At 37.1% G+C, this 14,216-nt stretch overlaps 1 protein-coding gene across 3 annotated transcripts in view; it reads left to right on the top strand.

The window, feature by feature from the left end:
• Positions 1-14,216, top strand: part of LOC149784886 (mediator of RNA polymerase II transcription subunit 25-like) — a 173,182-nt gene that overhangs the window by 44,154 nt on the left and 114,812 nt on the right. For all 3 annotated transcript variants that reach the window (XM_089978465.1, XM_089978464.1, XM_089978463.1), the window contains exon 10: positions 6,512-6,715. In XM_089978465.1, the coding sequence (XP_089834591.1) occupies positions 6,512-6,715 (204 nt within the window). The remainder of the gene's footprint in view (positions 1-6,511; positions 6,716-14,216) is intronic.

Here is a 14,216-nt window from a genome sequence, read left to right as displayed (position 1 = left end):
AAGATATAGTATACTGAGTTGACATTTTCACAGAACTAGGATATAAGCCTACTTTCTCCCGAATCCAGCTGTACTAAAAGATGAAAACCATGTTTTCCCATCTATTTCATAATAACTCTTGCCCATTACCTCCCCTTGTCAGAGCCACGTGTAGCCAGTTTTAAGCTTTGCTACTTTATTGATATATGCATGGAATTACCTCCTGAAATCCGATTCTATATTCTACATTTTTATCAGTAGTTATTGCCAGATTTGGAAGTATTGTGTTTCTTAATTATTACTACACAGATGGTATACATTTATATTTTCTCCAGTATTTTGGATGGATATGCCATTTACGGACTTAGCCTTTTAGACTCATTATACCAAAATGGTGACCATGCTATTATTGTTAGCCTGTCAATGTAATTTTTTACCATAATATGTTAGTAACTGGTATGTAATTTCATATTATTTACACCCTGAATTTCTTCTTATACTATTTTACACTAATTTTCTTTAATTTTGTGTTGTTTCAGTCTGAAATGGCAACCAAATGCATTAAATATGAAAATTAAAGGCTAGTGAAGACAACCATGGTACATGCCTGGGTTGTACAAGATGCACTTTTCTAACATGCAGCATTCCCCCAATTTTAGGCAGCACAGTATGTGTTAAGTCGTCCTGCATTCTGAGCATAGCCTTAGAGCCTGTATGTCACACACTTGGGGCCATTACAGGATCTATTGGATCAAAAACTGGTCTTTTCTTCATTGTCAAGTGATCCCAGCCATCCAACCGCACCAGCTGGCAATCTGGGATCTTTATATTCAAGGACTGTTTAGATTTCAGCCCAAAACCAGACGACAACAGCCTAATCATATTAGGAGACAAAATTGCCATGGAAGCAAAAATCTGACTTTCTCAGCCTTCAAGCCTCCTGTTGACAGATGTTGACATGTTAATCACAGCACCTATAGCCAGCCTGCTGGTGGACAGCCATCTCCAACATTATTTGAATGACATTCTCCAAAATGTGATTCTACTTCAGGGCAGGAATGATTTTTTTCTTTCACATCACCTAGTCTTTCTTGTGAACTGGGACAGATTTGACCTTCATCTGTCCAGTGTTTTGTACACCTGGTTATGGAATTTCTCATCAGCCTTAAACCCATATTGTAGATCTGGTAGGGTCCGTTTCCATGAAGGTTTGGATTTCAGCATGTGAATTCTTGCAACCCTTTAGATTTTTAAATGTGGCAGCGGACTTGATTCCTCTTGGCCATCTTTTAATGTACCCCTTGCAGATGACATTGCTAGCTCAGTGGCGCCCATTCTCCATTTCCTCATTCAATAAGTCATGTTCACACTTGCAGTAAAAGCATTCCTCAATCAGTGGCACAGCCAGAATTGGCTGATATGGGAGTCTCTCTGGAGAAGCCACAAGCAGAAATGATTCTGCATGGTCAGTGTCACATCAGTCTTCTTGAAATGAAAGCTATTATGAATGCCTTCCAATTCAAGAAGAATCATCTTAAGAAAAATGGTCCTCATCATGTCAGACAACTTATTGGTGGTGACCTACCTCCTTAAAAAGGGGGCACCAGATTACCTAATCTGTGTATTCTGTTCTGTTTCTTCAGTTTTTCGTTGGTGCAAGGAACTCAACATCAACATATAAATTCAACAAATTCCTGGCAGACCCTTTGACCTTACAGAGACACTATCCAAATTGGGTCAAATCATTCACATAGAATGGTCTCCTCATCATCAGTCTTTCTTCAGATTTTCAGAATTTGGGGGTTCCGAATGATAGATCTTATTGCGACCTGATGAACCATAAGTTGCCCACCTTCATCTCCCCATTTCCAGGCCCAGATGCATTGTCAATAAGCTGGGAAGGGTTTTGGGCCTTTGCAGGCTTGGTACCAAAAAAAATATAGAAATTATGGGGAATTATTGCAAACTGATTCTGATTGCCCACTCAGATGGGACAAGTCTACCCAGTAAGATTCCAGCCAGGCTGAATCATCTCAAGAAACCAGTCAGAAGTATTCCAGTCCTTCCTGGAACATCTTATTCTTGATGCATGGCTCTTATCAGAACAGCCTTGCAGAATAAAAAATAACTTTAAACTTTCTTTTGTGGATAGAATCTCATGAGCAAGGAGGCCCTCCAATCAGAAGGGTTTCAAGGAGAAAATAGCAGGTGTTCAAGGAATGGTGCCATATCCGTAGCATTATCCCTGTGAGTGCCTCATTACCCAACTAGCCAACTTTTTCTCTGGCTTTATGAGGAGAAAAATTTGGCTCCAATTGCTATCAAAGCTTCCACTCAATGATCTCTGACACTTTTAGACATGGTAGATACAATATCGGTCATGATAAAGACTGGTTGGATTTGTTAGCCATTTGTGATTTTCAGCAACCAAAATCACTAACCCTTTTTCCCAAATGGAATCTGTCCTTTATTATAACATGCCTCAATTCAAATAAATTCAAGCCTTTAGCTCACACTTTGCTATCACACCAAACACGTTTCCTGATAGCCTTAGCCTCTTCATGCCCTTTCAGCTGATCTGAACAATCTTCCATTCAGACCAGATGGTTCGGTGGTCCTCATGAAACAACCAGGATTTGTAGCCAAGAATAGGTTACTGTCAGTCGGCAGTCAGAGAAGTGTCATACACTTGCTCTCTTCCATAGACAAATCGAGAGCAGCAGACGTGCAAGACCCTGTTCATGCTCTCAAATACTACTTGAAAAGTATGAAGGCAAGTCGTGGCACACGCCAATGACTCTTTCTTCCAGTGAAAGCTGGAATCACACTCAAGCTCTGTCTTCATGGTTGAGATGTGTTATATGTTAGGTATACTATGCAATATCGCAAGATCAATGTCATCTCATGAAGATTTCAGCTCATGAGATTTGAGCAATCTTTGTGAGCCTCGCATATGAATGTAATGTTTGGATCCAAGATATAGAAGTGATTGGCTATAATTCAGTCAACTTAGATTTAGCTTTGCAGAGGCAAACTCTGGATTTGGTGCGTTCTATGTCAGTGACCCAGATGACCACCAGACCCAATTAATGGTCAGACAGCCTATTAGCTTCACTGGATTGATTCACCTGTGAAATTTTGTAGGTAAGAAGATTTTGATACTCATCTTAACTGAATCACAATCATGTGACTTTAAGCTATGCTGCATATCAGTTTGGAAAAACGGGGGAATCATTCACTTGGGGAAACCAGCCATATTTCCCTAGAAGGATACTTGAGATAGAAGTCATATGCTCAGCATTCCCTCCTCCTATTCTCCTAACATTAATGGCATTGGGGAACGTTTCTGAAGGCAAAAGCAAAATAAGTAAATTATGTTTCTCAGAGAATACTTTTGCGATCACGTTACTTGCAAACCCTCCCAGCCGCCCTGACATGCGAACATCTATGTTCATTATCACTCAGGTTAAAAATTGGCAGTGGCAAGGGGCAAGAGTTATTGCCTTTTGTCTATATGAAATGGATGGGAAAAGACAATTTTTTACTTTAGTAGGGGTGGGATCAGAAGGAAGTGGGCTTTTATTTCTGATGTTAATGTGATTAGGTATTCTTGGAGAATCATGATTTACTTAAAAATTTGTATTCTCCTTTGAATATATAACTTCCCTGATTTATTATAACAGAGTTTGTGTGGTCATTAAGAGTCATGGAATGCCATTGAGAAAGTCTTCAGTTTGAGAGAGTTTGCTTAAAAATAAAAAGGATGAAAAAGTTTGTTTTCAAGTAATTTAATTTACATTTTGTGACTATTACAGTTGTATTTTTCTGTCATATGCTAGCTGTTCTGCCATATCATAACCCAAGGGAAGTAATCATTGCCCATAGCGTCCCTTTCACACGATGTAATAAGTAATGTGCTCTTTTACTTCACAAATCAAGCAGGGATGGTTCATTAGCAACACAGAGTGTCTCTATGAGCAATCATCGCTAAATGCCTGGAAAGTGCACATTCAGCAGTAGATGGACTAAAACTTCATCATGTGGCTGAGAAAAGATGCAGCCTTGAAACATAAGGCACTTTGTATAATATACAAGAAAATCGATCAGTACTGCAGAAAAGGAATGGACTTGCAACCTAAAGTTGCCATGACATGGAGCTAATGAAATCCTTGCCAATATATGTGTGAATTTCAGCCATCCACCCATGCATTTGGATTTATTTTGTGCAATAATCATTCTTCAACAGGTGATATACATTATTTGTTTGAATTAGAACAATATTTTTGTGAGTTTGCCTTGTTTTTGGACTTTGTTTATTCAGACCATATTTTCCAGCACTGTTGCTGATGCATGTTGTGATTCATGTTTTATACTTACTGCCTATTGTTTGCTCACTAATTTTTTTAATGAGATATTTAGTGGCATATTAGCATCTAAACTGAAGGCCATTGATCAACAGCAGTAGCTCCACCAAAAAGGCCATGTAATTTTCCATGTTGTTTGGAATGGCACTGATCTTTCTGTATGAAGCTGTTCCACTAGGCTCGATAATAGGATGGTCATCATAGACATGCAGGTTCCTTGGCATCATAGCATAAAAAATACAAAAGTGTTGGATTCAAGCCTGTGCTTTTCTGGCAGTGTTGTAAGGTAGTCCTTTGCAATAGCTTTATTAACACCTAACTTGACTAAGGTTGGTAATTTGCTGTGACTTGTCTTTGCTCTTGAGTGGGTTGATGGCTGCTGAGCATTAAGCCGTTCTTTGTCAAATTGTTATTGTTATCTGTTGAAACCAGCTGTTTCAACTGCCCCATAGTTAAAACCAGTCTAGGAACTGGAACTTCCCAAACAAATGGGATTGATCGTTTAACCCAATGAATTAACTACAGGTGTGTCAGAACTGGCTGTCAGCCTTGCACTGCCTGGTCAGCCTTGCACTACCTGGTGAGTTAGGCCATTTGATTACCTGGTGAGTTAGGCCATTTGGCTGCCTGGTGAGTTAGGCCATTTGATTACCTGGACTGCCTGCATACCAATAAAGCATCAAATGAATCATCATACTCACTATCTGAATTCAGCAAAACAGCTTATCTAAATATTTCATTGAGGACATGATACTTCCTTATTTTAAACTTTATGGGACGTTAGTCCCTCTGTCAAAATTAATTTTCTTTTGCTTGTAGTTCACAGATAACTGTATTAAATTGACTCCTTGCCATGTCTCTTGTAACCACGACAATGCACATATCCTGTAATCAGTCCATGTACCTGTACCACACTTCAGCATGGATAGATTCTTAATTCATTTTTTATAATGTGCTTCATGTACATCAAACTAGTCATCCATACAGTTTTCCCACACTGATCTTTAGTACCTAGTTAAAGCCAAGCACACTTGATTTTGCCACAAAACTCAGTTTTGGAAATGTATAATGCAAGCATTATAACATAATGTGCATATTAAATGGGATATTTTTCCATACAGTTTACACAGGGTGGCTTAACAACCACCTGTTTTCCCTTTTTGTTTGGACAGGACAACACCAGTTTTGAGCCAACCATAGCTGTGGGTTCAGGTGGCTTAACAGTCTCCATTTTCCCCCTTGATGCATGCTATTGTACCATCCCATTCCCTATTTATTGTACAGAACCCACCAAGTTAGTGGGGCATGGTGGCACAATGGGCAGAATTCCTGTTTTACATCTACTTAAATTGGGTCCCCCAGTGGGCGAGTGGTCTAAAGCGCTGTCCGTTATGGATCACTGCCATCTCACCTCTGTCTGCATAGGTTTGAGTCTCGGGCTCGGCCAGTGTGGATATGTGAGAGAGCTTGCCGGTAGCTTCTCGTGGGTCAGTGGTTCTTTCCGGGGTCTTCCCGGGTTCTTCCTCCACCATTAATATTGGCCACCATGTATAGCCTATCTTGTGCTGAAAAATGGCATTAAACCCTATAACAACAACAACAACATTTATTTAAATTTATTTACCTTTCCATCAAGTGTGTTGACTTCCACCCAAAAAGAACTCGGTCATTTTTGAAAACATTTTGCAGAGAGCATCCTCACATGAGGGGCTATCAGACTGGGCGAACTATGCCAATCTACCTCAATACTGTTGGAATTCATGCAGAACATTCTGTATTTTTGAACTGGTGATAATGCATTAAAGATTATTTGGGATTTAATTAATAATACTGTGTTCCTTGTAATTTCACTTGGTAGAGAATTTAATTGTTTGCTGGTTTTCACTTCTGTGTGTTACTTTATTTAGGACCTATAGTTGTAGCAAAACATTAGGTGTTCTCTTTTACAGAATGCATGTATCTGTGACAGCTATCATGTACCTGTGACAGCTGTCATGTACCTGTGACAGCTGTCATATGATTCATCAGGAAATAATCTTTTTTAATTCACTGAGCAAAATTTTAAGAAATTATGGATAGTAATTTTCTGGTTTATGTTTACTAATATAATAAAGCAGTTAGAATGAGACCGTTTCCTTGTGCATGCATGTATTAATTACTATTTTTAGCATTTGCATCAATGTTGCCACAGCAGCAACCATCTCCGCAGTCTCTGCAAACATCCCAGCCTTCACCAGTCAGTCAGCAGCAGCAACAACAGCAGCAGCAACAACAACAGCAACAACAACAGCAGCAGCAGCAACAACAGCAACAACAACAACAATTACTACAACAGCAAGGTGGCCAACAGACAGGAATGCACCATCTACAAGGTAGGACTACATAGGTAGCCACAGTCTACAAGGTAGGACTACATAGGTAGCCACAGGGTGATTTTTTTTTATTTTGAGGCCCATTGCCATATGTATGGATGTGGACCAAAGTGTTGTCCATGCTTGTGCATCACATCATGTCACAAAGTTTGTTTCCATGTAGTAACTTTTGACTAAACTTAGTTTTAGATTAAGAAGATCTAGGTTGTGGTTCTGGTTTTAGTAACAAAACTTAACAGAGTTAAGGACCCTGTTTGACTTGGATTGTTGTCCTATTGTGTTATAATTTTGTTTTTGCCCAGTATCTTTTGAAGGACTTAATAGATTGAAAATAAATTTCAATTAGAAAAACCTCGGTCAAGTTTGATTTTCAAAATTTTCCAGCAAAATTTAAAGGAGTTATGGCCCCTGTTTGACTTAGTACATTGCAATACATTGTCTTTAAGTTGCATCGACATTTTGTTTCTTTTGTCATGCACTGAAACCAAATTTCCTTTGAGTCTCTTCATTAATGAGATGAGATATCAGTTAAGTTCAGTTTGCACTATTATTTAACAATATCTTACAGTTATGGCCCCAGTATTTTACTTAAATCTTTACCCTTTAGTTGCATCATATTTATGGGGACATCCAAGTCGTGTTGCTTCATTTCTTGCCCTTTAATTGCATCATATTTATGGGGACATCCAAGTCGTGTTGCTTCATTTCTTGCCCTTTAGTTGCATCATATTTATGGGGACATCCAAGTTGTGTTGCTTCATTTCTTGCCCTTTAGTTGCATCGTATTTATGGGGACATCCAAGTTGTGTTGCTTCATTTCTTGCCCTTTAGTTGCATCATATTTATGGGGACATCCAAGTTGTGTTGCTTCATTTCTTGCCCTTTAGTTGCATCGTATTTATGGGGACATCCAAGTTGTGTTGCTTCATTTCTTGCCGTTTAGTTGCATCGTATTTATGGGGACATCCAAGTCATGTTGCTTCATTTCTTGCCCTTTAGTTGCATCATATTTATGGGGACATTCAAGTCGTGTTGCTTCATTTCTTGCCCTTTAGTTGCATCATATTTATGGGGACATCCAAGTCATGTTGCTTCATTTCTTGCCCTTTAATTGCATCATATTTATGGGGACATCCAAGTCGTGTTGCTTCATTTCTTGCCCTTTAGTTGCATCGTATTTATGGGGACATCCAAGTCGTGTTGCTTCATTTCTTGCCCTTTAGTTGCATCGTATTTATGGGGACATCCAAGTTGTGTTGCTTCTTTTCTTGTTCTGAACTGGTCAAGATTTCGGTTCTTTGAGAAGTAGCCATATGGGTATAAACAGTCATCATTGTAAATCAGTACTCTTAGCAGATTTCAATTTTTGTCACCTTTTTGACCCAATCATGATTGTGACAGGCTTGTCCCTCTGACCCATGCTTGCTTACATAGGTCCCAAACTCCTAGATGTGCAGCTGTTTCTGTATCTTTTACGTAGAGTGTGTTGAAACATAGCATATGCTAGTTACATGAAGTCATTGTGGGTACAGTAAAATTTGTTATGAGAGACCGCCCCTTCTGCCAAACAAAAGCAGTCTCTCAAGACAGGTGGTCTTCCATAAGAGGTGTGTGAAAATGGACTGGTTTCTAGGGTCAGTAGTTAGCATTGTTGAAGAAGAAAAAATACCCATACTCACAGTACATGTATCAGATCCTTTATTCATAAATCTTTTTAAATATTGCAAGCATTCCTTGCAAAATAACTTTATATAATAAAAGATATACATCTATCAAACAACGTGAATCAAATTTATATTTGAACATCTCATGAATATATACATATGTTAGTACATGTACATGTATATGATTTGTGAAATGAACAAAGATAATATTAATCATATCTATAAGGTAACTTCACATTGCCATAAAGTTTAGAGTTGTTTCAGATGTAACAGTAACTGCACAGTTTGCTATGATGATATATATCTTATTCTATGCACTTAATCACTTTTCTTTAAGAAATCCATTATACTTCTTTGTTGACATTTTTTACTCAGCTGTTTGGTCTGAACATGTATCTCCATTTCTGAGCAAAGAAGCAAAAGTCTGGGATTGCCATGTTGTAAAGCATATTCTTTATTCTCCTTTAAATGTTCTATGACTGTAGAATGTGAAATAATCTGAGGCAGAATTTCACCAACAAATGACTCATTGTCACTATCACTGTCCACATTTAGAGAAGTGCCTATTTTCCTTTCTGAAGAATATCCTTCTCCCAGTCTGGCCCTGAGATAACATTAGAAGTTTCTAGACAGTGGTCCATATCGGCATATTCTTCCAAAGTCATGCCACTGAGAAGAGGTTCCATTGATAAATGCACGTCTTGTTCACTCTCCTCGCTTTCTGGCTTTATGGCTTGAATACTGACAGAAAAGCAACAACTGGCAAAACACTTTTCGATGGTGTATGCAGACAGAGCATCACACACTAACTTTATCCATAAAATGGCATCCAGAACAATGACATAGATATTTCAGTTGTTGTAGAGCACTCATCCATTTTGGAAAGACTGTGTCGCAGTAGTTTCTTCCGATAATTAATTTTTACAGCCTGAATTGTCCCTGCATCACAGGGCTGTAGTTTAGATGTTGTATTTGGGGGCAGAATGACCAGTTTTACATTGCTGAACTGAAAATCTGGGTGTGCACTGCAGTTGTCTGCGATAATTAAAATGTTCCAATTTTTCCTTTTCTTTTTATTGTTGACAGTTACAAGCCAGTTACAAAAGATGTCTGATGTCATCCAAGCCTTTCTGTTGGATTCATAGGCAACACCCAAAGATCTTAATTTAAATGAACTAAAACATCTTGGGTTCCGTGATTTGCCTATAACAAAGGGATACCATTTTTCTCCATTTGCACCACATGCTAACAATAGTGTCAACCTCTCCTTTGCTTTTTTCCCTCCTTTGTGAACATCATCTTTCTGCACTAGAGACATGTCATGTAGTCCTCTCTAAAAGAGTCCTGTTTCATCAGCATTAAAATATCACATAGGTTATACCCTTCAGTGATGGATTTAAGTTTTTTTCCCAGTCTTCTACTGTCTGTAAATTCACATCAGCTGATTTTCCACTGAGCACACTTACTGTGATATTATATCTATTTTTGAAGCTCTCCAGCCATCCGTTTGATGCAGCAAAGTCATCATAATTCAGTTCTTCTGAGACAATAATTGCCCTTCCCTGAATCAGCTTTCCACTTACTGGTATGTTTTTACTCCTTGCAACACAAAACCACTCCCATACTTGCTCGTTTAGATCTCCATACACTGTCTGTCGTGCCATGGCTTAGTTCATCCACACTTGTGCACCCTTCTGCCATTTGTTTCTAATGGACTCCTTGCCATTAATAACAATCTGAACTTGTGTTTTACCAACTTTTAAGCTGGCTCCTGTTTTACAAGCAGTAATCCCATTTTTACTTCTTTCAATTACATTAATTCTTTCTTTCAGTGTTAGAATTTTTCTTTTTTTCATTGGAGGTTCTGCCATTGTTATTAGTGTTGACATAATAACGACTAGATGTATTTCAGTTTTGATCAGGTTTTGGGAAAATGTATAATAAATATATATTATGTACCAGTGACTGAAATCAAAAGACATAATTAACTCGTCAAGAAACAATAAATTTATTTTGAGCCAAAGTTTAAATCACCAGCATTATAGCTCGATAAGCAAAGGTTGCGACCATCTTTACCCGGGTAAACAGTTGGTGGCTTGATTAAACAGTGTAGCAAAAGAAATAAAATTATTAAAAAAGAATCCGGAAATGATTCTCACCTACTAGTTCTCACTTACTAGTATTAAAGACAAAGAGCTCATTCACCCCTCAGGCATTACGGATTAATTGGAAAGACAAATGATTTACTCAACCCGACACAGAAGCCCTTTCAAAAGATTTCTCACTGTTTAATTAGGACTATTGGCGTTGTGTGGGTTTTCACAACGATAAAAACAAAATACAAAGCTCTAAATTGACTGTGTATGTCCATCATTACTCCCTTTGATGAAAAAATGGTTAATCTTACTGGTTATTCACATGACTTCAGCATTACACTGGCAGTTACTTGTACTTTTGTCTGGTTTACTGCAGTTTACAAATGACCCCATATGCTGGACTTGTAAATTTCACAAAACTGGTATCTAGCCCAATTTAAAAAAAAATACCTTGTTAGAACAATCTGTACTATTTATGCAGTCTTTGTTACAAAGGATTAAATTATGGTTTTGTGGTGTTTATCTCATTCTATGGGTGTTCAACTATAGTGTTATTTGATGTGCTCTTTGTTTGCTTACTACATGTATCCTGAGCTCTCATGTTTACAAAGGATTAAGTCAAGGTCAGTGGTGTCGATCTGTTTTTTTGCAATGCAGTCATTCATAGCAGTGCCAAAATGCATATTTTGCCGAGACATTGTGGTTGCTGGTCGAGTTCACAGGTGGTCACTCATAACAGAGTAATTATATAATAAAATCAATCCGTGCATTACGATTGTGGTCAGAAATGACAGATGGTCACTCATAGCAGAGGTCGCTCATCGCAGTTTTTACTGTATATCATTATCATCATACACTGATGTGTTTTTCCAGAGTTATGTCTATTTTGGTGTTTATCATTATCATCATAAACTGATGTGTTTTTCCAGAGTTATGTCTCTTTTGGTGTTTAATGTATCATATGTAATAATGTTTGTGTATTCAACTTGTCCCACAGATTTTCATAAATTGCCCTGAAATGTAGCAGACATTATTTTCATGTCCCCAGAATGCATGATAATTTATGTGTGTGCAAAATCATCCCACTGCTGTTGATGAAGTGCCCCAAAACTTGGATGTTATTGGATTTTTCTTTGCTCCTCTTTTCTCATATTATGTTTTCCACCTTGAATCAAAGGTTCTGTTTGCACTATATTTATGCTGTAAATTAAGGCTAACTGATCCTTTGAGTACAATGTATTGTACTGTCATTGGATACAACTTCAGTTTACCTACTATTGAAATCAGCATCTCTGATTGCTGTTAGTTGTTGACTGAGGTTAATTATTACCATGGTAACACATTGTTGAGTGTGTTGACTTCCAGCTTGTGAAGCAAGTATTTCAACTTGAACTGCATCAAAAACTGTATATTGATGTACCATCAGCAGTCTTAGACTTTTGAGGGAATGCAGTTTATATACCAAATTTTGACTATATGTATGAAAGATTTTTGATTTATATACCAAATTTTGACTATATGTATGAAAGATTTTGGATTTATATACCAAATTTTGACTATATGTACGAAAGATTTTGGATTTATATACCAAATTTTGACTGTATGTATTAAAGATTTTTGATTTGTTACCTTTATCTTTTTTATATACATTTACAGAATTGTAACATTTTCATATTTTATATTTTATCATGTTGTACTTTATGTTTACATTTATTTGTGAGTGTTTATTTTCCAAACTGACTGCTCTAGTGGCCTAATGGTTAGAGCATCTGCGTCAGATGCAGGAGGTTGCTGGTTCGAACCCTGGCTGAGTCATACCAAAGACTTCTAAAAATGGTACTAACAGCTGCCTCGCTAGGTGCTCAGCATTAAGAGGTTAGTGTTAGGACTGGTTGGCCTGGTGTCAGGATAATGTGACTGGGTGGGACATCATGCTACATGTCTGCCGCATGATACCCCAGTGCTAGACATCACTTTAAACTGCCACACTGCAGACATTGTAGCGATATGACTGAACATTTTTTAAAGCTACGTTAAATATTCAAATCCAAACTTTTGTGCAGTATAATCTTAAATTTTTTCAAACTTAACTGTTGACACCAGACAGCCATTTATGTGCTCAGTTGTTATAAAGCACTACTATATACATACATTAAAGAAAACATGAAAATGAAAACAACAGGTTATGAGTGTCAGAGAGAGCATGATCCAAAACAAAATAATATATAAGACAGAATGAAAAGAATTGTTTTTCATATTCTTATTTTTACAGTAATATTTTATAGAGACATTTTTTTATTGATTATTTTAACCGACAATATTATATGACTTTCTACTTTCTCCATTTTGATTCTCTTTGTTTTCTCTCTTGCATTTAAACACTGACCTCCTATGTCATAGCAGAAGCCTTTTGGACCTTTTATTGCTTTGGCTATAATATACTGAACAATAAATTTCTGAGGCAGTCTCTGCCAGTTGTAAATTACTTTGTTTATTATCATAACAATTTAATAGGATTTTCTACCCTTTATTGGTTGTTATTATACAGTACAAAACAACTTCACAGAATTGTTGATTTCTTCTTGGGCGATTGAAAGATTTTGCAGAAATAAAGGATCATAGACTTGTCACATAAATTAGCAATCTTTTACTGTAACTTGATGTTGTCATGTACACATACACTGCATTCAGATATTCTGTGGTTATAAAATGCAGTAAGAATCGAAGTGTATTCTAAAGAAGAAAGGAGCCATACAAATATTGGCAATTTTTGGGGTCTTCCAAAATTAAGTGAGCTCTGTATATGAAAACACCTGTATAGGCAACTAATTCTGGACCTTTTGATGAATTGGCTTTGATCTTAGTAGGCATTATTGATATCAGGCAAATATGTTTTGTCTTTATTTTATTGCTTTTTGTGTGTAAAGTTTTACCCTATTATTTGTATGTTAAAACATACATGAAGATGTTCAGTGTTGCACATCGAGTGCAGGTTGTGGTTCCCCACAATTTTGTCCTATGCCCCACCAAATCTTGATCCAGTGCACCCCCTTGCTGCCTCTCCCCCATGTGCTTTTCATGAGAAAATAAATAAACAAAATGCACCTACAGCTTTTCATTAAAAACTAACAGAAAAGATACTAGCAAAAGAACCAACCTTTACCGTCATCCTACAATACTAGTTTCTAGACCTAATCGAATTTGGTCTTGTCTGGATATGATTGTCACTGAAATGCATTGTTCTCTTATAGGTTGTAAGCCTGCTTATAAACATTGTTGTTGAATGAAATTCTGTGATCCAGTAGATCTGTTTTAATAAATAAAGAGGGAAACAAAGGGAAGCTTGGAAGGATAATACTAAAACTGAAGCAATTGCAAATCAGGAAAGGAAATGACACATCTATAAATACTTAAATAGTGGGGTATATGAGTGGTTTTTTGTTTTTATTTATTATTCCTAACATTTGTCTTGTTATGATATAAATTTCGTAAGTATCTGACAGTGATCTTTTTCAGAAAAAAATGTCAGGTAAGGACCAGTAGAATTTTGTACCCTTTGTCATGAGCTGAAACAGACAATATTGAGGTGGAGTTGATGTTAATTAACAACTAAGATAGTAAGATCAGGGGTTTGTATTTGAATAATATAATGTCATTGAAGACTTTTATATAGGAAAGTCGCCAGTTAGGTTGAAATTTCAAACCCAATATTATATGTAAATGATCGTGAAAAATTTTATT

The sequence above is a fragment of the Sinohyriopsis cumingii genome, chromosome 13, assembly GCF_028554795.1.
Source record: "Sinohyriopsis cumingii isolate HCF-2022 chromosome 13, ASM2855479v2, whole genome shotgun sequence".
In the NCBI taxonomy this organism is placed as follows: Eukaryota; Metazoa; Mollusca; class Bivalvia; order Unionida; family Unionidae; genus Sinohyriopsis; species Sinohyriopsis cumingii.
The sequence above is the reverse complement of the archived record's forward strand: the minus strand, read 5'-3'. Positions and strand labels throughout refer to the sequence as shown.